This window comes from Alternaria triticimaculans (genome assembly GCF_023758025.1).
Source record: "Alternaria triticimaculans strain BMP 0046 chromosome Unknown scaffold_32, whole genome shotgun sequence".
Classification (NCBI taxonomy): Eukaryota; Fungi; Ascomycota; class Dothideomycetes; order Pleosporales; family Pleosporaceae; genus Alternaria; species Alternaria triticimaculans.
The window spans coordinates 66,144-87,227 of record NW_026055989.1 but is presented as its reverse complement, the minus strand read 5'-3'; the positions used below and the strand labels follow the sequence as shown (position 1 = coordinate 87,227).

Genomic DNA, 21,084 nt, shown 5'->3' with positions numbered 1-21,084 from the left:
CCCCTTCCGCCGTCCCTCCTGACTTTATTCTCCCTTCGACCCCGCTGTATTCGTAACATCAACACAAGATGTTACCCGACAAAGACAGCAAGAAAGACAGCAAGCTGGGTACGCCCAAGGTTGACAACCCCGAGCTTCAAGCAGGCGGTGGTACAGCATCCGCCTCTGCTGCAGCTCGCAAGGTCGATGCCTTATCACCACTCCTTACGCAACACCTCAAGCGAGTCTACGACCAGATCACAACGCGCTACGACTTGACGACAAAGAAAGGGCAACAGCAGTGGCTCGTCGAGGAGCAGGAATGCTCAGGACAGAACGCTGAGCTCCTGGCCGACGGCTCATTCTCCAACTTCGCCAACTACTTCATGTCGGGCTCAGCAAGCGTCCTGAAGCCTGCGCAACCAGTCGACGAGTCGCATCCCATCTCCAACTACTTCATCTCCTCGAGCCACAACACATACCTTACCGGCAATCAGCTGTCAAGCGACGCCAGCATTGATGCCTACAAGAACGTCCTGATGCGAGGATGTCGCTGCGTCGAGGTCGATGTCTGGGACGGAGACGAGCTTTCCGACTCCAGCTCTGACGAGGAAATGGCGAGAGGCAACCCAGGATCAAATGATGCGAGAAAAGACAAGAAGAAATCAAAGTCCGGTCTCAGCATTCGTCAAAGGCTAGCCCAGAAGTTTGGCAGCAAGGACAAATCCGAGGAGGAAGAACAAGAGACATCAGAGCCACCTCACGAGGACGCCAACAAGGTTCAGCCCTGGCATTCCGCTTCCTATACATCGAGAGCCGAGCCCAAGGTAACCCACGGTTACACTTTGACCAAAGACATGACGTTTCGCGCGGTGTGTGTAATCATCAGGGACTACGCATTTGCCGTGTCGAACCTGCCCTTGATCGTCAGTCTCGAAGTACACGCTAGTCCAGAGCAACAGGAGATCATGGTCGAGATCATGAACGAGTATTGGAAAGGCATGCTACTTGAGTTACCTCTCGATCCAGCGCAGGGTCTGCTCGAAGCTGAACTTCCCACACTGAAGGACCTGCACAACAAGATCTTAGTGAAAGTCAAGCGTGGACATCTGAAGCCAGCCGCGGCTGAACCACAACCAACAACGCTTGCCGCGTCAGCTGCAGCGCCCCAGCTACAACATACCATGAGCACCGAGTCTGCGGCTTCGGACGACTCTAAAGAAGCCGGACCAGATGGCGAGAACAACCCTCCAGCGCCGAAACCCAAGGTCATTGAAGCGCTATCACGATTGGGTGTTTACCTAGGAGGATACTCGTACAAAACTCTCGATGCTCCAGAAGCGAAGGTTCCTACCCACGTGTTCTCTTTGTCAGAAGGTACACTGATGGAAGTTCACGAGAACGACCCCGTCCGACTCTTCGAACACAACAAACATTTCTTCATGCGCGCATACCCCAAAGGCACGCGGTTGACATCAACAAACTTGAACCCTTCCGTTTTCTGGCGCGCGGGTGTACAGATAGTAGCGCTGAACTGGCAACGCTGGGACGGCGGTATGATGCAAAACGAAGCCATGTTCGCAGGCACCGCCGGATGGGTTCTCAAACCAGAAGGCTACCGCAGCACGAGCGAAGCAGCGACACAGAAGACCGCGATAACTCATCACGACCTCAACCTAAGCATTGAGTTCTTCGGAGGACAAGACATTCCTCTGCCACCCGACGAAGACGATCCAAAGGATCTAAAGCCTTATGTCAAGGTCGAGCTGCATGTTGAGTCGCACGAAGAGCGCAACTCCGAACATGTGCCCGGTGATGGAAAAGGCACGAAGACCATCGACCCCGACCTGAAGAAGGAGACCGAGAAGGCAAGGACCACGAACCCCGACTTCGGTGGTGAAATGGTCAAGTTCGTCAATGTTCCTGGTGTTACGGAGGAATTGACATTTGTCAGGTGAGTCTCATCTCTTTCCTTTCGTTACGTGTCAGGCACATGCAGGTCGCCATGAGAGCCTCAAGCATCGGCCTCGCACCCACCCACGGATGCTTCTGCCGATCTACCAAGAGAAGTGGTAGAATAGCGGTCATGGGGTCTGGCTGGGTGACATTGCATCATTTCGCTGCATACGCGCCGTTACGCTGTATGGAGAACGTTAAAAGAGAGATCCCGAGTGAGCAGTCGTTGCACGGCTGTTGAATGAGGGTCGGGATCACTGCACCTGCAGATCGCCGTTATTCCCGTTCACGCTGTTCCAGCGCCAGCGCCTCGTCGTTTCTTCGATGACACCGCATGACTCTGCGTGTGATCCAAAGAATCGGGTTTCAGCGTCGAGCTATGGGGCCGCTGCAGTACCAAGCCGGTATACTGCTGTGGCTTCCGTTCATCGGCCGGCTCGCGACTGCTCCACTTTGCAGCGAGAACAGCTTTGCTATACGCAATTCGCCGTGGGCGCGATGCTTCCCCACGACACACCATTGCTTGCTATCCCATTCGTTGATTGTCCATGTCCATGCTAACCTCTTCCTCTCAGATTCAAAGTCATCGACAAAGAGCGCTTCGGCAAGGATGACCTAGCCGGCTGGGCATGCTTCCGTCTCGACCGCCTGCAGACCGGCCTCCGCATGCTGCATCTCTACGACTCAAACGGTGTCATCACCAAGGGTGTGCTATTGGTCCGCATCACCAAGACGGTCAGTACGGCTTGAATCAACTATATCTGTTATTCCTGACCGCTACTACTTGACCTATCTTCTTGTTTCCTTGGAGCTGGTGCACACCTTGTGGAGTGTGGTGTTGTGGCTAATGCTGTGCTTTAGTTGTTGCCGAGAGGCGCGCGGGTGCAGCGTGGGAACCAGTTTGATCATGAGAGTTTGTCGCGGCCTCAGCATTTTGTTCATAAGTTGTGGGGTGAGAAGCATAAGCTTGGGCTGAGGAGAAGGCTTGCGTCGTTATGACGGTGACCGATGCTCCGTCTTGGAGCTTAGTGTATGTTATCTCGGGTGTGTATGTGGGTGATACACTGCGCGGTACCCACTCAATTTGCTATGCATTTATACATCATAAGAAGAACATGTGTCCTGAATCTCTAACGAAAACATCCGCATGGCGTGTAACAAGATTCAGTCTCGTTGCATCCAGCCTTTGATGAGTTGATGTCGGCAGTTTCGAGGTATAGTGTTCGCCTGAGTGTCAGCAAATGCGCGCAGAAACCAACGCCTATCGGCTTCGCGGAATGGGTCAGGAAGGGCTACCGGCTCGAGGAACACAGGATCAATTCGCACCAGCAAGCACAAAGGCTTAGCTGAAAGTGTTGACATCACCTCGTCCCACGCGGCAGCATCACCCGAGCGACAGCCGCGGTTTGTACGACACTGCGACTGTTGACACGGCAGTTGCCTGGACACATTTCCTCGAGGTAGACAAAAGCGACGCCTGTAGTGTGACTGAAATCGGAGGGCAAGGCTGATGATCACCAACGGCCACCTTTCCGACCTTATGCGGCTCTGTGGCGGTACCGTGCATGTTGCCTGGCTGGGGATTATCTCCCGGGTGTGTCGCTACACCCACCAGCTCGGTGTGTCGCTGCACTACGGATTTCCCCATGCAGATTGGCGTCGAGCCTGGCGTGGTTGAGTCGAGTCTTTGACGAAGATACTGTGATATTGGTGCGATGTCATTTCTCACGATGGTTACAAAGAAACGTTGTCCCACGATGCAAATAGGTCCCAATCAAGTGCCGCAGACCTGTTGCGCGGGTGTAATCGGATGGCTGGTGGTAAGAAATAAGGGAGGTAATCAGAATTTGCTGGCGGTACGTACCTCGGCCGATGCTGTGTGACGAAGATGTTGAAACTCACTCCGCGTGGCGTTGAGGCTGTACCTCTTGGGTGTCTTGCATCATGCAAAAAGTACCTTGTTGGTAGTTTGAGCGGGACGCGGATGCATTTGGCCAGTCGTGGATACTGGTGCTGGAACATATTCAATGTTGCCGATCGACGGGAACGGAGGTCATGGGCTTTGCAGATGGCTCCATTTGTAGCCATCGTCGGCTGCTCATCGGTGGTGTATGGAATGCCCAGTTCAGACGTGATTCAACCTGTGGTGATGAGCTGGATACGAGCAAGCCGTGCCGAGCGGATGCTACAAGAGCCTTAGTTAGGTTGGGAACTTTTCTGAATTCATCGGTGTAGCGCGTGCACCAGATCAAAAGTGAGCACCGAGCGGCGAAGTATGATGTGAGTAGCTAGCTCGCGAAGTGAAGCGACTGACAGCTATCGCTCGGTGATGAGAGTGACGGGTGGGCCTCACGGATCAGACCCGGCATGCTGCGAGATACTCTTACTCTCAGCGTTTGACCAAAGACTAATTCTGCTGAGGCGGTCTCTCGAGCCCGGTGTACGACTAGAGAGGAAAATCGCTGGGGACTATCGAACGTGCTTCGACAGTCTTAGTGGGTACTTAGCACCATATGGTTCATTTTCCCGGAGGTAACAGTATGTCTGGATCCGGGCAAGTCTTCACAATGGTGTACCCTGGTTAATCCGAATTCGTGGTAGCTTTGATGAATACAGCTATCGCATGACCATGAATGAGTAATTTTGCCCGATAGCTCACTTGCTGAAAGAAGCATGACAGTGCCACTGTTACCACGCGGGTTTATTCGACACGGTAGGCGGACGGAACGGCCCCTTAGTCTGGGGGATGCAGTACACAGATTAGCGCCAGACTAATGGTGGATAATACCCTCGCATCTTCGTGTGAGTTGTCGGGTCGACAATAATGACGTAGCATTTCCAACGCCCGTAATTTGTACCGTTGGTTGAAGCGACTGGGTTTCGAATTCGTACTGTCTACCTGTTGCCGAAAGGGTTTGACCAGCGATGCCAAGCATCGGTACGTGAAGGAGCGGTGTAGTGTTCGGGAGTAAAGAGTCGCTGTCGGGAGAGAACGTTTAGCCACGGGTCCTGCACGAAGAAACGAGACAGAGAATGCCTACTCCGTTTCAGCTGCGGCGCAAAGCATGCAGCCGAGATCGGACTGAGCGCTGTGCCACGGCTTTCAAAGCAGTTCATCAGGGTCTGAGTCGGAAACGTGGGCGCGAGGACAAAGAGCTTAGCAAAGGCACTGTTGCCGACACCCTTCCAATATCCGGAGGATTGGCATGAGAAAAGCCTGGGTAAGAGGCGAAGGAAACTGCTGCGTTTCGCTGGTTATAACACCGCTGCTTCATCGAGAAGTATACCTCAGGTGTAGTAGTGCTTGAGTCAGACGTGTTAGTCCCATCGACAAAAGACCAAGTGATGATCCACAAGTAGAGGAAGCTTAGCGATGTCAGCAGGGATGTCATGATTGGTCGATCGAAAGTTTGACTCGTGACTATATTGCACCGCACACAAGAGCTTGGAACGCATCCTCAATCTGAGGAAGATAGGGACCGGGGTTCGAAGGATTGTGTAGTACAAACGACAAGCCGTTATCTCAGATCGCGATCTCGTAGCTTGCCTACATCTTTTAGATGCTTGAGATTGGACAGCTCGAATTGACATCCGCTGTGAACGTACGACAGTTGTAGATGGTCATACCACGGAAGGACGGCTATCGGTATGAGCTAAGAAGCGAAACGGCGATCGCAGTCCAAACGGGCGGCGGGTCGCGGGATGTATCGCCAAACGGTTTGGCTCATGCAAGGCTGCAAAAGCATCGCGAGCCTAGACTGTGCAGAAAGGCGGGGATAGGGCGTAAGTTTGCTTGCGGCTGCATGTTGCAGGGCTTGTAGATAATCGTGGCTTCGTTAGCGCCGAACTTGACAAAATGAAAAAGCGACGAGGCTCAGCGAAACTGACGGTGCCGTGACACGCACGTACACTATCTAGCAAAGATAGGGTAGCAAACCATAGTGGTGCCATTGAGTTCTGATCGAATGACCTCAAGTTGGCTTGGCGATTCCGACTAGGTGTGATGGAAGCAGTACTGTTTCATCGCATATTGGTGAAGGACACCTCGTGCGGAACGTATCTTTTCGTCGTCAGCGTCAAATTGATCCATTACGATATGCAGCTGAGCTCCTTGCGTACCGGTATTGGTTCCGCAGTCCAAATCTTTGTGGCACCAGTGTATACAGCCGTTGACAGCCTCTAGAGCGACTTGCGGTTAGGTAGACGATCTGGAAGTTTAGCGTCCCCGGGATACTGGTTGACATGTACCTGTCCATATGCTCCCAGGCAGGTGGATAGACATGGCGCAGGCATTTTCTGATCTGCTCTCGTTGGAAGTGTACAACGCACCATGCACATCGTGCAGGTCAGAGGCACAGGAGAGAGTCGTCTCCTTGAATTCGGAAAACTGCAGACCGATGGCGCTACAAGCGCACTGCGAAGCACAAGGGTTACGCTAGCGATAGAGAATCCTGGTGCACCGAAGCCGTTCGGGAAGCTGAGAATGTATAAAGACGCGTCTCTGGCCTAGATGAGAGGTACTCGCTCTGTTCACCTTGATTCTTTAGTGTCGCTCCACATTCCTTCAAACCTCAAGTCGTATTTTGCTCGCCTCTCTCTTCTAGATCATCACTGTCATTCGCTTCAGCCATGTCTTCCAAGATGCAACTCCAACACCGACACCTACCCAGAAGCGTCATGTGGATGAACACGCCCATCGATAGAGTAGCCATTCCTTGTATGAATGACGCCGAGGGCATCGTCACTATGCCGGTGGGTAAAAAAGCATCATCGTCCTGGGCGTCCACTGATCGTTACAGGTACCTGGTCGTCGCTGCCCTGCCTGTCTCGAGCGTGGAGACACGGTCTGGGTTATTCCCGGAAAATGCTGCATTCAGTGCGGTACTCCCGTGAACTAAACGGACGCTACATCACAGTGAGTATACACTGAGGTGACGCTGTGGCACTGACTGATCGCTGTGCAGGACGAACGTAACTTCCGAACTTGAGCCTTCGCGTACTTTCCGGCGGTCGTCATGGCGCGCGTAGAGTGACTTCCGCATCTTGCGTTTGGGGGTTGTTTGTCTGCATTTTCAATTGTTGTCCAGTAACGTTGTACTTGTACTTGGATTGGTGGATCTGTATTCAACTCAGACGGTTCCATGTGGCTTAGTGTTGGTGTGAGCGGTAGACTCGAGCTCAATCTACGTGTGTCAACTTGGTGATCAGTGAGTGCCTATTTTGGATGTGGCTACTCTTACCGTCATGCCCTCAGTGAACACTGTAGAGTGAAAGAGCGATTCGTTAAGTGCAGGTCGCCGACGATTGTGAGAGTCCGTAAACATTGAAGCGCACCAACGATACTCTGAGTTCCTGTGGGATTGACGTGATGGCGCCATCTCGCGCTGTGACGACGTTTTCGAATGTGATGTAAACAGAACTGAGCGTGGAAGGGGCCGATGGAGCTTTGCTTGGCGATTCAGGGTCCAGGAAAGAGCGCCCTTGAGTGGGCAGCGGCTGACGCAACGGCGGGCGACGGCAAAATCAATCGCAGCCTGTTGAAGTGACCCGTTCACGATTTGAGTGTTAGCAATAGACATGGAAGTTAAACTGATTAGTACTGTGAGACATGCAAATACACGGATGAATTAAGTGAGATAGCTGGGTCGGAATACAGCCGAACAGTGTCCGGCGCGTGCAATGTCAGAATGTCAAGCCTGACTACGATCTCCAATAAACGCCTATTCATCCCAGCATATGTGGTGATGTATGCCAAACCTCAACGCCATATCCAAATATATTACAGATTGCCATTTAGCCCAGGAAACAAAGCTTGGTCATTATAGTCGTATTGTGTGGGACCGCAGAGGCCGGATCGTGCTTGGTGCGCATGCTGGCTCGGTCCTATATCGCGTCTCGCTCGATGCCCCCTTTACCGGGTCGTTGGGTGACGTGTGGAGTACGCGATGAGGCGTTCATTTCCCCCCAGTTTGCCGTTCATGTTGAGTCATGACCCATCGCATCTTATCGCGGGTTTGCTCCAACGAATCGACAAGTTTCTGTGCCTCGCGCTCCTTCTCTGGCAGTGCGCGTCGCAGCCTCTCTGCTTCCTGTATGAGACCATCCATCTCTTTCCGGTGCTCCTTCTTGTATACCTCCATCAGATTGACCAGCTTGGCCTCGGCCCGTGTGGATCGCGAAGATTCGTGTTGCAGCTGGTCGCTGATGATGGCTTGTCGCTTGATCTTGTCGGCGTCTTCGAGGCGCTTTCTCCGTAGCTCGTTGAGCTCGTCGTTGATTTGGCGGACCTTCTTCTCGTAGCCGTCGGTGATGCGCTTGAAGCCGTCTCGTGCTGTTTCGAGGTTCGTGTCTGCCATGCCCCTCATCTCGTATGCTTGCGAAAGCTGTCGTTGCGTCTCGGATCGTGTGTCGCCCAGCATCCGCAGCGCTTCTTCGGCTCGCTGTTCGGCGGACTTCCTTCTTTGTATTTCGGCGTCGAGTGTGGCCTTGAGTTCTTCGAGCTTCCGGTCTTTCCGCTCTATGGCTCGCGCATTGGTGTCGGCAAGCACTTGGAGATGTTGGTGCTCGGCGCGGGAGTCTTCGGCTTTGGTTTGCGCAGCCGACCAACGCTTGGCCTCATCTTCTCTTGCGAGCTTCTCGGCCCTGAGTTCTCGTCGCAGGCGGTCGTTCTCTTGGGTGATCTTATCAATATACTGTGACGTCTTTGAGTTGGGGGTGCTGTAGTGGTTGGGGCGGGCCCACGGGCTGTTCTCATCGGCGGCGGCAGCCATGGCGGCTTTGTCGACAGCTAGCGGGCCTGAGACGTTGCGGGGCGATGTGTACGAGGGCATGGTGGTGGTCGAGGTCGTGCGTGCTGGTGCGGCGTTCGCAGTGCGAGAAGTGTCGTCGGTGGTCCAAGCTGACCCGTTCATGTCATTCCTCTTGCGGGCGGTGAAGTTGAGTTCGGGGAGCAATGGGGCCGAGTCTTGAGAGGGTTAGCATCCAACGTTGTGAAGGCGCGTTTCAGGAAGCGGCATCGGGGGGCCAAACAATGCAATTGTGCAGCGCAGCGCGGACAGGAAAGATGTTTATGCGGCGCGTCAATCAGGACGATGGGTGATGCGCTGTGTTTGGGCACGCCAGGGGTCCACCCTAGCGCTAACTTACCTGGAGCCGTAGCGGCCGCGACTACCTTCCTTCTGCGAAAGGGAAGGAGCGGCATGCTTCGAGTGCGCAATGCGGCAGGACTGGACATCTGTCTCTGGATTAGTTTTGGTTTTTCGAGAGCCGTCGACCAAGATCCAAGATCCAGTGCTGCTGCTCAGCAATTGCCTACGAAAAGGCACGAAAAAGAATGCAACTGCAGCAATCTAGCGGAGATTGCGCACCACCAACAGATGACTGGGTTGAGGGGGACTCATACCTTGCTGATGGTCTTGTCGTGCTCCGGCGGATCTTCACAAATTGTTAGCAACCTCTGTTGTTCTTCACTCGTTGGTATCTGGCAGGCGGCGAGGTTGGGCGGATGAGGTTCCAAACGGTCGTGGTTCGACGAGCAACAGGAGCGGCCAAGTCAAAAGCAATGCATTTTGCAGTGAACACTAGTCTAGCCCTTTGAAGCGCCTACAAACCTCCCCTTCACTTCACCTTGGATTCATCGTGGTCTGGTAATGCTGGTGTAGCGGTTCGCCAATCAGCGATGATCCCCGTTCAGGAACCCGCTGTCAAGTGGGGCGGAACCCTAGCAACTGCCCTACGGAACGTGACGTGTGCGTTTCCCGCACGAAACACCGTAAGACTGCTAGGCTCGTCAGCATGAACGCGTTCGTGCCGGGATATTGCGATGCTTACGAGTATGCTGGGGAGTCCTTGGTACTCCAAGATTCGATGCTATCGCACCGAATTACCACCACGAAAGCCAGCAGCCATCACAATGATGCTCATGTACCAAAACATTGTGCCTGCTGTAACCCGCAAGTCTGCCTGCCCGCTCCGTCACAACAATATCGCAGGCTGTATACCCCACATTGCACTACCAACGTGGCTGAGCCTCACCGCCCCCAGCATGACTGTGCTGGGAGTCACTGTGTAACATGGTTGGACATGATTTTCACTTGTAAAAACGGCCGCCACCCTCCATGCAGATGGGCCTGGTACTGTCTCTATGAATAGACCCAACCGCTGAGGGCAGAGCGCAGCACGCTAAGACCAGAGACATCTTCAAAAGACGGTTTCGTTAGTGGTGTATGTTTGAAACATGTTTCCGTAGATTGAGGTTGATGTGGTCATGGACAAGTCAGTTTCTTGGTCGATCGTGTGCCTTTCACCGTATAGACCGAAGGTAGGCTGTCTGACAATGATTCAGGGCGGCCAGGAAACAATGGTGGAATAGCGATGCGATACTGAATACCAAAGACCGACTGTCAAAGCACAGTAACAGACACTACAAATGAAACGGATATCATTCCCTGAGTATGTACATCTAGCGAGCCAAATTCATCTCTATCTAGAACATGTCGGGCGCCTTCTTGACGCGAGTCTTTGGGCCTGTCACGGGCGTCTCGGACGAGATGTCGTTATTCCTCAACTTCTCCAGCTTGCGCTCATTGTCCTCGTACGCCAGCTTCTTGTACTTCTCGATAACCTTGTCCATTTGCACTTGGCTTCCGGCGGGGACGTTGTATGGCGATCCGACGTTCATGATCCTGCATTCGTTAGCCTGAGACTTCCGTACCAATCCCCCCTCCATGTGCGCTGAACCGCCTTCATCCCAAGTCAAAATTCCTCCTCCTATAGGGCTGCGTGCCGCATTATGGGTATACGTACTCTGGGAACTTCATGTCGACATATTCCTGAGGCCGTGTGTTCGCGAACAGCACCCTGTCCTCACCCGCCTGCTCGATCATGCGCACGTGGTGGTCGTTCTGCGAAGTCCACTTCTCGTGTAGCCCAGCTGTAGCATTGGAGATCATACGGGTAATGTAGGGCTCGTTGTTCTCGCCGTCCGGTCGCGACAAGGCGTATACGGCGATTCCGACGGGGATGACGCCAATGGTCATGAAGAAGCCATACTACATGCCAATTGAGTCAGCAATATTCTTCGTGTAGTGCTGCGACCATTTGACAGAATTCCAGGTCCGTCTGGGAGGGGTAAAGGGCGGTTGACATACGCCCATGGGCTCGTCGGCGGCTGGGGTCGGGTGGCCGTGAGCGTGCTCATCGTGTGCGAAGCGGCGCGGCTGGCGCGGGAGTGAGGTGCGGCTCGTCCGGGCAGCAGCCACTGCTGTTCTGCGTAGTGACTGCATCGTGAGGTTGCTGGCGGTCGTTGGTACCGCTGGGTTTCGCGATGATGCTGAGCTCGAGATTCGCTTAGTCAGACGCTAGTAGTGGCTTGGCATCTGCGGTCGCTTGCTCTTGAACTTAACGATCATCGCATCTGCAAGTCACATCTCCATGAAATCGTTTCACGTGCAGGGAATGGTCTATAGTTCTGTTCCGCAAATTATCATCATATTAATAAGGTGACCAGTTCATGCACGTGTTGACGTGAACATGCGCCCACGGAAGCAGGCCATCGACACTCTAGTAGAGTTTCACTCAAGTTATGGAGCATCTCAAGATATGCCTGAAAGTCTGAGAATGTCAGCTCTGGACACACACGCAATGGGTCGTTGCGTGATGAAGATTAGTAACTCTTACGGCCGTTGAGAATCCTTTGTTCGGCCCTTGGATTTCGTAGCGGTCCTAATCGGGAAACGGCCACCCGAGCCTCGGTATCTTCTCCGCAGAACACCTGTGGAGGATCTGTGCGGACACGAACTACAAACGCGACCGAGCTGTCTCTACTTTTGACTTCTCATACCATCCATTTCCATTCAAAGGAACCTTGCTTCTTCGTCTGCTCTCCCGGATCACGACCGTGAAAGTCAACCAAAGCGCTCAGAAGTCTGCCATCAATCCACCATATCCATCAACATGCCTTCATATACATCTATCCACCTCGCTGAACGACCAGTCGACGCTGTTGTCGCCGGCAAGACCTTCACACCAAAGCAGCAGGAAGTTCCATCGGCATCATCACTCAAGGATGGCGAGGTGCTTTTCCAGACACTCTACCTATCACTTGACCCGGCGATGCGCGGCTGGCTGAACCCAACACGTTCTTACATTCCTCCGGTCGAGATTGGTGCTGTCATGCGTGGTAGCGGTATTGGCCTTATCGTCGCGAGTAAGAGCAAGAAGTTCCCCGTTGGTACCTACGCCACTGGTATGTGCGGATGGTCCGAGTACTCGGTGCTGAATGAGAAGCATGTTGAGTCGTTGGATCTGCCGGAGGGGGCTGTACCAACCGATGCGCTGGGCGTGTTGGGAATGACCGGCCTTACCGCCTACTTTGGACTCCTAGAAATTGGCCAGGTCAAAGCTGGAGACTTTGTAGTCGTCAGCGGTGCAGCTGGCGCTACTGGAAGTGTGGTCGGTCAAATCGCGAAGCTGAAGGGCGCCAAGGTTCTCGGTCTCGCTGGTGAGGACAGCAAAGTATCATGGTTGAAGGAGGAACTCGGCTTTGACGAGGCGCTGAACTACAAGGACCCAGAGTTTGCAAAGAAGTTCAGGGCTGCAACCAAGGGCCTGATCGATGTGTACTTCGACAATGTAGGCGGAGAGATCCTTGATCTTGCTCTCTCTCGAGCGAAGCCTTTCGCGCGCTTCGTCATGTGCGGGGCGATCTCGGAATACAACAAAAAGAAGCCGCAAGGACCAAAGGTATGCTGTGTTCGGTCACTAAGTCTCTGCATCAACCTACTAATCCATTCATAGAACTACATGATGATCATCTCAATGCGCATTCGTATGCAGGGTTTCGTCGTCTTTGACTTCGCGGACAAGTACGCCGAAGCCAGGAAGCAGCTCGCGCAGTGGCTCTCAGAAGGCAAGCTAAAGAGGAAAGAGACAATCATCCAAGGAGGCATCAACAAGGCCGAGGACGCGCTAGTGGGACTGTTCGAGGGAAAGAACACCGGTAAGCCCGTCCAATCAGCATTGTAGAGTCAAGTTTCTAACCACTGCAGGCAAAATCATGGTACAGGTCGCAGATCCTGAGGCAGTCAAGGCGAGGTTGTAGAGGTGTAATTGATCATCGATCGACTTTCTGCTGAATGTGTTAACTCTATGCGTGATCTTGGTGAGCCTGTGCGACGAGGTGCTCCTTCCACCGCGGAGGCGCACGGTCACACCTGACGTAGCCGCCTCCCTCAGGCGCGCGATCTCGACAGTTGAGCTACACTCGACACCCAGCACACTGAATAAGCTCACCTCCCGCCCTGACAGCTACATGACCTCGCAACTGACACCAGCTTCAATGGTCGCAACCATGTCGACTCCTCGCTACGCAGAGGCAACGAGCCGGCTGGAGTCACTACCAGCTGAACTCCTCGAAAGGATCCTGCTCGAAGCGGTACGCGAAGTGCAACCCGCACTGACGGAAACAACGGTATCTCTCAACAGACGATGTATGCAAGAAACGCGCAGCGGGCAACCCCGCGCTTCCAAACTCGCGCTTAGATACGTGAGCCGCACCATTTACAACCACGCGTGGCGGGCTCTTGCAAAAGTAACCGACGAGACCACCTTCGACCTATGCTCGAAGCAGAGCATGGAAAACCTCGTGGCCTTAGCGAATTGCAAGGATTTGACCCCGTGGACTCGAAAACTGACCGTCACTTCTCGCTACACCGAGCACCTCCTGCCAGAGGTTGGTAACGTGGAAACTGGTGGAGTTTATAAGCACGAAGACGTATTCGAAGCTGGTCTTTTGAATAGGACTCAAGCTATCATCAAGAGCGAGCTCGATTGGTACCCGGAGCTATGGTTGTCTTCCGATGACTATCACAGCAGTACTGCACGTACACTCCAGGATGCTGTTAGGAGCAGTCAGCTTTGGCAACTCGTTCTATCGTGTCTGGAAGCTTTACCAAATATCGTCAACATCCATTACTGCGCCAGGAGAGTCGCGGGCAGATTCACCGAGGTCTTTCGAGAAATGGCAATGATCGAGGACGTTGACATATTTTGGTACATATATGAGCACTCAGGCATTCAGATCGGTCAAAACCTCCTCCTCAGCACCCTTGCGCAATCTATCGTTCTTCCCAAGAGACTCGAACTTGTTACGGAGATGAACGGATTACATTGCTTCACAATACAAGCTACGATACAAGTCATCCAAAAGATCTCGAACGAAGTCGAGGTTCTGATTCTCCGAGATGAGTTTGGCGAGGGTGGGTTTCAGCAAAACCCACCCCAAGCATTGTCGACCGTGGCTATCACCAGAGACACCTTTCCAGCGTTACATACGCTCGTTCTGGACGGCTCCATTCACCAAAGTACCCTCGGCGGCAGACCGCTTCCATCAGCCATGGACGTACCCACTGTGGCGAATCTCGTATTCAGAGACACCAAAGTCGACCACCTGCAGAGGCTACTCAATTTCATCGCGTTGTTTAAAGAAACACTTCGCCAAGTAACGTTCGCGGACATGTACATCGACAAATACAAGTCGATATTTGAGCTTTGCGGAAATCTCAATCTCGAGCGCTTGGAGATTACTGATAGTTATGGCGGAGGCCCGCACGAGGTTGTGCTCATCACAGACGTTCCGAAAGCACTGTTCTATGGCGCCGCAAAGACTGTTATTGTCGATCCACCGAAAATTATGGATGCGCTCGCCAAATTCTGGGCAGAGAACGAACTTACCGGTAAGAAGAAAAATGAACAGGTCTAGAGCCTACATCGCCGCCAGGTCACATATCTTGTATGATTTCATGTTGATGTAGGCTGCAGGCCTGTTCAGTTTCTTTCTTAATTGATATACTAGGGGCGATCTGGGTGTCATAGATACTACCATTAAACGAATCAAATGTCTATGCAAACAATGTGCGAGCTTACTCGACATGGTTGTTGACTGTGCTACCTTCCACGGGATGCGGAGGTCGCACCCCGCACTTCAGATGCCCAGTTCCCAACACGACACTCCACTTGTTTCTTCCCGTATCTAGCATGGCAGAACCTCTACCTTTCGTTTACGATCCGTTACCCGCAGGCTCTATTCGCCTTCTCACTCCCGCCTCCAGCGAAACCGCCTATGGCCACACGTGGAAAATACAAACAGTTGGCCTCGCTCAGTCCGACTTGGAATTCGATGCGCTCTCTTATGTTTGGGGCTCTGCGTCGGAACTGCTCAACATTCGTCTGAACGGCTGCGCAGCGCAAGTGCATCGTAATTTGTACACTGCACTACCGTATCTTGCACGCCGCGACAATGCTACGCCAGTGCGGCCGATTTGGATCGACGCCATCTGCATCAACCAGGCAGACCACATGGAGAAGATGGTGCAGATCCGGGAAATGAACCGGGTGTATAGACAAGCGAAGAAGATCTGGGTATGGCTCGGAACTACAGCGCATCAAGAACACATTCCCGAAGCCATTCACTTTCTTCGACGTGTCTCTGATGAAAGGCACGGCAAACCGGGAAAATATGTCGATGAACTCGTACAGAGAAACTTCGACACCTTGGATGTTTCATTGAAAGCCGCACTCCATCATATCATCCTCAATGCCTGGTTTGGAAGGCTTTGGATTGTACAAGAGGCAACTTTGGCGCGAAAGATAAGTTTTCTTTGCGGGGACAGCAAGCTAAGCTGGACACTTATGAGGACGTCCATCAAAGACGGACGGCTCCTTTGGGCCCTCCAGGATGATCTTCCCACATATGAGCATCTCTTACATCTATCCGATGGATTTACATGCGTTGAAACGAGATCATCACGACAAGATGGAACGGTATTCTATCTACGAACTACGGTGAATACGGCTTGGAACTGGAAAGGGCCTGCTGCAGACAGCTATCAGGCCAACGTTCTGGCATTCGCCATGTTGATTACCCAACAACAACAGTACCTCAGGCCTGAGGATCGCATTCTGGGGTTGTTAGGGTTGATTGATCCGAAATATCTAAAAGATACCTATCTCGATTCAAACATCGCTTATGTCTCGGTGGAAGACTTATTCACTCGATTTACCAAATTCATACTGGAGACAGCTTGGAAGCAGGGAAGCAGTTTCCTATGGGGATGGTTCAGCTGGGCATTCAGAATTGATGAGCGAAAGCATCTACCGTCTTGGGTACCAGATTTCCTCGACTGCGAGCGTTTGCATCTACATATGGACGCCAGCCACAGAAGAACGTCTCGGTACGCACGTATGAAACGATACCACCGGTTGCTAGGCGGCTCGAGACTAGAGCAGCTGGTGTTGACAGGGCAGGTACTCGATGATGTCGTGAGGGTGTTTCCGATGATGCCTTCTCCTAGCCCGACACTACATCCGTCACATGAGCCTGAATCAGAAGAGAGAGACTACCTGATAAGTATCGCTAAGTGGGAAGAGACGCTCGCTCATCATACGCTGGGGCGCACATGTACAAGTGGTGAGGAACGGCCACAAGTAGAAGTCAGAGACAAAGACACCCTCGAAGAATACTGGCGTATGCTGGTCGATCAACAAGAGTGTTATCGATACGAGACGATAACGCAAGATTGGTATCTTGACTTTCGGGCGTTGGGACAACAGCTGAGAAGAACCACCACTGGTATAATCACCCAAAGGTAGGCCATCCCTCCTAATATTAGTCGATATATTCATGCTCTGCAGAAACAACACAAACATTACAGGTGCGCTTTCTCACAGTCTTCTGGAGGATTCCGAACAGGTCTTCAGTACAGCACACCGACATGAAAATGCGTACAAATTCTTGGCGGCCATGTGCACGGTCTCCCAAAAGCAGTTCTTTGAAACCAAAGAAGGCCATTTCAGCTCAACGACGCAGGGTGTAAGACCAGGTGACTTGCTAGTCGCACTAAATGGAGCGCCGATACTACACGTCATCAGAAAGAATACTGCTGTCGGGAACAATGAACCAGAGACATGGAAGTTTGTGGGGGAGGCATATCTGCCTGAAACTGTGTACGAGGACGAGCCGCGGAGCCGTCCAAGATTGGACTTTATAACGTATAGAAAGGACATAGATGATGAAGACACGGAAGATGAAGATGATGAGGAAGAAGACACGAAGGGAACACTCGGAGAATCTGATGAAGAATTTAGTAGGAGGATGGGAGAGAGGAATGTAGAAGGAAGAGACTTCATATTCGTATAGGTAGATCAAGGATGATCCAAGTGATCAAAGCTTTGATGCTCCATTGCTAGAAAGATATCTAAACGGTCAGAACTCGTGTGGCAGTTCTCAGGGCCCGGAAAACCCAAATGTGAATGATTAGTATCTAGTCTGGAAGGTGATATCAGTAGTGAAGCGTTGGTAGGGGAGGTGATTGTATGTCTGCCAAATGGTACCTGCAGTGACGCCCCCGCGCTAACCCCACCCACGAAGGCACGTGCACTGAACTTTCAGAACGCCGCTACGATTTCCCTCCCCACTCACATCCCAATCCTCCACCCTCTTCCTGTGAAGGCATGTTATGCTTCGAACCCTATCACGATCGATAACACGAGTCATGGCTTCCAACGAGCCCGCCCGCGTCCCTATCCCCAAGAATGGCGTCGACTACCGTGGCAAAGTGGTGCTTGCGCCCATGGTGCGCTCCGGCGAATTGCCCTCACGCCTCCTCGCACTGAAGTACGGCGCCGACCTGGTCTGGGGACCCGAGACCATCGATCGCGCCATGATTGGCACCACGAAGCGATTGAACCCGCACACGAATACCCTTGAGTTCTCGCGCCTGCCGACTTCGAAGATCAAAAATCCCACCCTCGATCCCGAGAATCGCGAAAGCGTTCTATACCGCATACATCCGGAGCTGGAGAAGGGAAAGCTCATATACCAGATTGGTACGGCAAATCCGGAGTTGGCAGTTCAGGCAGCCAAGATGGTCGCAGCGGATGTTGCAGGCATTGATGTCAATTCTGGCTGCCCCAAGCCATTCTCGACTTCCGGCGGCATGGGCGCAGCCTTGCTCAAGACACCAGACCTGCTTTGTAACATCCTGACGAGTCTCGTGGAAGAAGTGGGAAAGCCATTCGAGATCGGCATCAGCGTCAAGATCAGGATTCTGGACACGCCAGAAGAGACGGCAGCATTGGTGAAGAGACTGGTGCGCACCGGCATCACGGGTCTCACGGTGCACTGTCGAACCACACCCATGCGACCCAGAGAGCGCGCGATTCGAGACCAGCTCAAGATGATCGGAGAGATATGCCACGAAGCAGGCGTCGCATGCCTGATGAACGGCGACGTCACATCGCGCACCGAAGCCCTCAAACTCGCGGAAGAGTTTAACGTCGACGGCGCAATGATCGCAACCGCAGCCGAGAAGAACCCCAGCGTGTTCCGACCCGACTCAGAAGGCGGGCCACACGAGTGGAAGTCGCAGTGGAAGACCGTTGTTACCGAATACATGCGTTTCGCGCTACAGGTAGAGAACCGGTGGGGGAACACAAAGTATCTGCTCAGTCAGATGATACCAGGGAAGGAGAAAGCGTATCAGGCGATGAACAAGTCAAAGTGCTACACGGACTGCATCAAGGCGCTGGGTCTGGAGAACTTTGACGACTTGCTACAGCAGGCCAACGTTGTTGACGAGCATCTCGGCATACCGCAGAACGAATCGCGCGCTTCTAAGCGCGCTCGGGTCAAGGAAGCAGCAAATCCAGAAAGCGATGCTGTCGAGCGGAAGGAGAAGCGCAAGGAACGGGATGATGACGAGCCTGAGGCCAAGCGCGTCAAGGTGCCTGAAGTCGAGCCAGAAGCAACTGTGGCCATCCCACCGCAGGAGATGGCGGCTCCTGCTGCGTTGAGCGTATGAAATATGTAGAGATTTATGGGCTGGGCGTGTATCTGTTTGGGCATTGCAGGCGTATTGAGCATTTACGAAAGTGTGGGGTTCCCATCGGTAGTATGCAGCCATGATATTGGACAACGAATTGATATGAATACATACATTACTGTGACTGCGATGCACCATATGTGTTCAAACGACTAACAAAGTCCCCGAGCAGTTACGTCGCGTCGCTGATGTACTGAACGATGGCACGCGAAGGCCTTCAGGATTCGGTACTAGGGTCTGCTCGTGACGGCTAGCACCACGCTAGACAGCCCCACTGCTGCGGAGGTACTGTGCCACCTACTTCGCTACTCTTCAATGTCAACTTTAACTTTTCGCCCTTATACTTAATATCCTTAGGATACAGAAAGGGCATTCCAGGACCGACAATGGCCGCATCTACAGACGCGGTTATGGCAGACATCGGCGATGATAGAGCGCACCTTGGCAGTCTACCGAACGAGCTACTAAACCTCATTACAGACTTGGTGGTCGCTGGTGGCACGCCAATGGCGGTGATGCGACTGGTGAACAAGCGATTCAAAGCATGTGCCCAATCACACCTCGTCGAGTCTCTTCAAGCAAAGGTATGTACATCGCCAGCTTCGACGCAAGGACAAGTTGCGCCGGGAGCGAGATGGCATCTAGTACGATCGGCACAGCTGACATTGATATCTTACCATAGGCTTGGGATATTCGTAGTCCCCATGATCTTCGTTCGTTGAGTGAAATCAGCAAGGTGGATGCCTTAGCCCAGGCGATCAAGTCTCTTCGCATGACTTGCTGTTATGAAGATTATCACGAAAATCCTGTCGCTCTCAGAGACGAAGCAAATCATCGACATAATAATGCAGTCAAAGAGGGACAAGAACGTACGTTATCGGCTCAGGACAGATTCCGGATGCAACGCAGAACCGCCCTATTGGAGAGGTTCGCGCACGCTTCAATGCTTTCAGAAGAGATGGAAGACCACAGATTAGCTGGGAGTAGGAACTACGCACAAAACCTCTTTCCCGAGTCCTCTTCAGAGATGAACGTGGGTTGGCTGAGAACAATAGTTCTACCTGATCTGGAGTCGCGCTGGGAGAAATTGAAAGAGGAAAACAAGTCCATCTTCGGCAACGTATGGACCTCTTCCATCGTATCCCCCAGATTGTACGGGGCGCATTACGACGCCGTCGCCGAATACGTCTTAGCAAAAGAGGGGTTGATAACCACCATCGCGAAAAGCTTGGCTCCATTTAAGCAATTACATACTTTCGCCTTCGTCGAACCCGAGATCGATACCTGGACCCGTTACGAAACGCTGTTCAAGGAAGTTGGTGAAGAGCACGGCCGCTTGCAGGGATGCAGGAGCCCTTACGCCAGGGGCTCAAAGAGAGACGCAAACTCGGAGGCCGTCGCCTACAACGGGATGATGATCGGCCTTGACGTTGCACTTCGAGCTCTCCAGCGAGCCGAAATCCACCCGACAAGCTTCGCAATGCCAGTACCTTCCATTGTATTCCAATCCTTCAAGACCTCCGTCTCGAAGTACGTTTTGTACGAGGTTCTTACACAAACAAACAAGCTGTGTCTCAACCACCCATCGTTGAGATTCCTACGTATTGCAAGTAGTATCGACGACAGACCCACCTTTGCAAATACCTTCGGGTCATCTCCCCCACCACTTCACACCGAAATACTCTTAACAAATGATAGCTTCCCCAGCCTACGCGACCTGACTTTGAATTTTAACCAGGTCAGATCTGAGAACGAGCCGGGTCCAGACATCCCGGACGGGAAGGCAGCAGAAATTGAATCCCTAACCATTCGATACGATCCCCGATTCGAAGCCTCGGCAAATGGTATTCTATGGCACGAAGACTGTTTGAGCCACTTCCATCAGAGTCTCAAACACCTGACTATTGTCAACGCTTTTTGCGGCAACTGGAACAACTTCTTCCGCGACATCTCAAAGGCTCAGCTCGAGACATTGGATATTGTGATTGAGGATGATGTTCTCGGCATGGTTAGGACTAAAGTGCCGTCGTATGACGACGTGGAGAATGGGTTGGTGTGTGTTCAGGAGCGGTTTAAGAAGGCCGCGGAGAAGGTGGAGGTCAGACCGGATTGGGTTTTCGATCTTGTGAAGCGGGTGTGGAAAAATCAGGATGATATTGTTGATCGGTTGTTGGAGGATAGCGATGAGGAGGGTTCGTTTGATTGGGAAGAGGATGATGATGACGATGAGGAAGACGAGGTTGAAGGATGAGAGCACAGCATACGTAGA

The 21,084-nt window shown here is 52.6% G+C and overlaps 8 protein-coding genes across 8 annotated transcripts; 6 read left to right on the top strand and 2 right to left on the bottom strand.

The window, feature by feature from the left end:
* Nucleotides 1–68: 68 nt before the first annotated feature.
* Nucleotides 69–2,685, top strand: J4E78_010441 (uncharacterized protein; the record flags this gene model as incomplete). The annotated part of the gene is made up of 2 exons (XM_049371019.1): nucleotides 69–1,933; nucleotides 2,511–2,685. The coding sequence occupies 2 exons, from the start codon at nucleotides 69–71 to the stop codon at nucleotides 2,683–2,685; spliced, it is 2,040 nt and encodes a 679-aa protein (XP_049217278.1).
* Nucleotides 2,686–6,564: 3,879 nt separating this feature from the next.
* On the top strand, nucleotides 6,565–6,833 carry J4E78_010440 (uncharacterized protein; the record flags this gene model as incomplete). The annotated part of the gene is made up of 2 exons (XM_049371018.1): nucleotides 6,565–6,687; nucleotides 6,735–6,833. The coding sequence occupies 2 exons, from the start codon at nucleotides 6,565–6,567 to the stop codon at nucleotides 6,831–6,833; spliced, it is 222 nt and encodes a 73-aa protein (XP_049217277.1).
* Nucleotides 6,834–7,889: 1,056 nt separating this feature from the next.
* On the bottom strand, nucleotides 7,890–9,136 carry J4E78_010439 (uncharacterized protein; the record flags this gene model as incomplete). Its single annotated transcript, XM_049371017.1, has 2 exons — nucleotides 7,890–8,899; nucleotides 9,082–9,136. The coding sequence occupies 2 exons, from the start codon at nucleotides 9,134–9,136 to the stop codon at nucleotides 7,890–7,892; spliced, it is 1,065 nt and encodes a 354-aa protein (XP_049217276.1).
* A 1,284-nt stretch (nucleotides 9,137–10,420) lies between these two features.
* Nucleotides 10,421–11,219, bottom strand: J4E78_010438 (uncharacterized protein; the record flags this gene model as incomplete). Its single annotated transcript, XM_049371016.1, has 3 exons — nucleotides 10,421–10,619; nucleotides 10,741–10,985; nucleotides 11,085–11,219. The coding sequence occupies 3 exons, from the start codon at nucleotides 11,217–11,219 to the stop codon at nucleotides 10,421–10,423; spliced, it is 579 nt and encodes a 192-aa protein (XP_049217275.1).
* Nucleotides 11,220–11,889: 670 nt separating this feature from the next.
* Nucleotides 11,890–13,036, top strand: J4E78_010437 (uncharacterized protein; the record flags this gene model as incomplete). Its single annotated transcript, XM_049371015.1, has 3 exons — nucleotides 11,890–12,678; nucleotides 12,733–12,934; nucleotides 12,984–13,036. The coding sequence occupies 3 exons, from the start codon at nucleotides 11,890–11,892 to the stop codon at nucleotides 13,034–13,036; spliced, it is 1,044 nt and encodes a 347-aa protein (XP_049217274.1).
* A 237-nt stretch (nucleotides 13,037–13,273) lies between these two features.
* J4E78_010436 (uncharacterized protein) lies at nucleotides 13,274–14,695 on the top strand (the record flags this gene model as incomplete). The annotated part of the gene is made up of 1 exon (XM_049371014.1): nucleotides 13,274–14,695. One exon carries the CDS (start codon nucleotides 13,274–13,276, stop codon nucleotides 14,693–14,695), a length of 1,422 nt encoding a protein of 473 aa, XP_049217273.1.
* A 2,791-nt stretch (nucleotides 14,696–17,486) lies between these two features.
* Nucleotides 17,487–18,794, top strand: J4E78_010435 (uncharacterized protein; the record flags this gene model as incomplete). Its single annotated transcript, XM_049371013.1, has 1 exon — nucleotides 17,487–18,794. One exon carries the CDS (start codon nucleotides 17,487–17,489, stop codon nucleotides 18,792–18,794), a length of 1,308 nt encoding a protein of 435 aa, XP_049217272.1.
* A 964-nt stretch (nucleotides 18,795–19,758) lies between these two features.
* Nucleotides 19,759–21,066, top strand: J4E78_010434 (uncharacterized protein; the record flags this gene model as incomplete). Its single annotated transcript, XM_049371012.1, has 2 exons — nucleotides 19,759–20,345; nucleotides 20,514–21,066. The coding sequence occupies 2 exons, from the start codon at nucleotides 19,759–19,761 to the stop codon at nucleotides 21,064–21,066; spliced, it is 1,140 nt and encodes a 379-aa protein (XP_049217271.1).
* Between the last annotated feature and the right edge of the window lie 18 nt (nucleotides 21,067–21,084).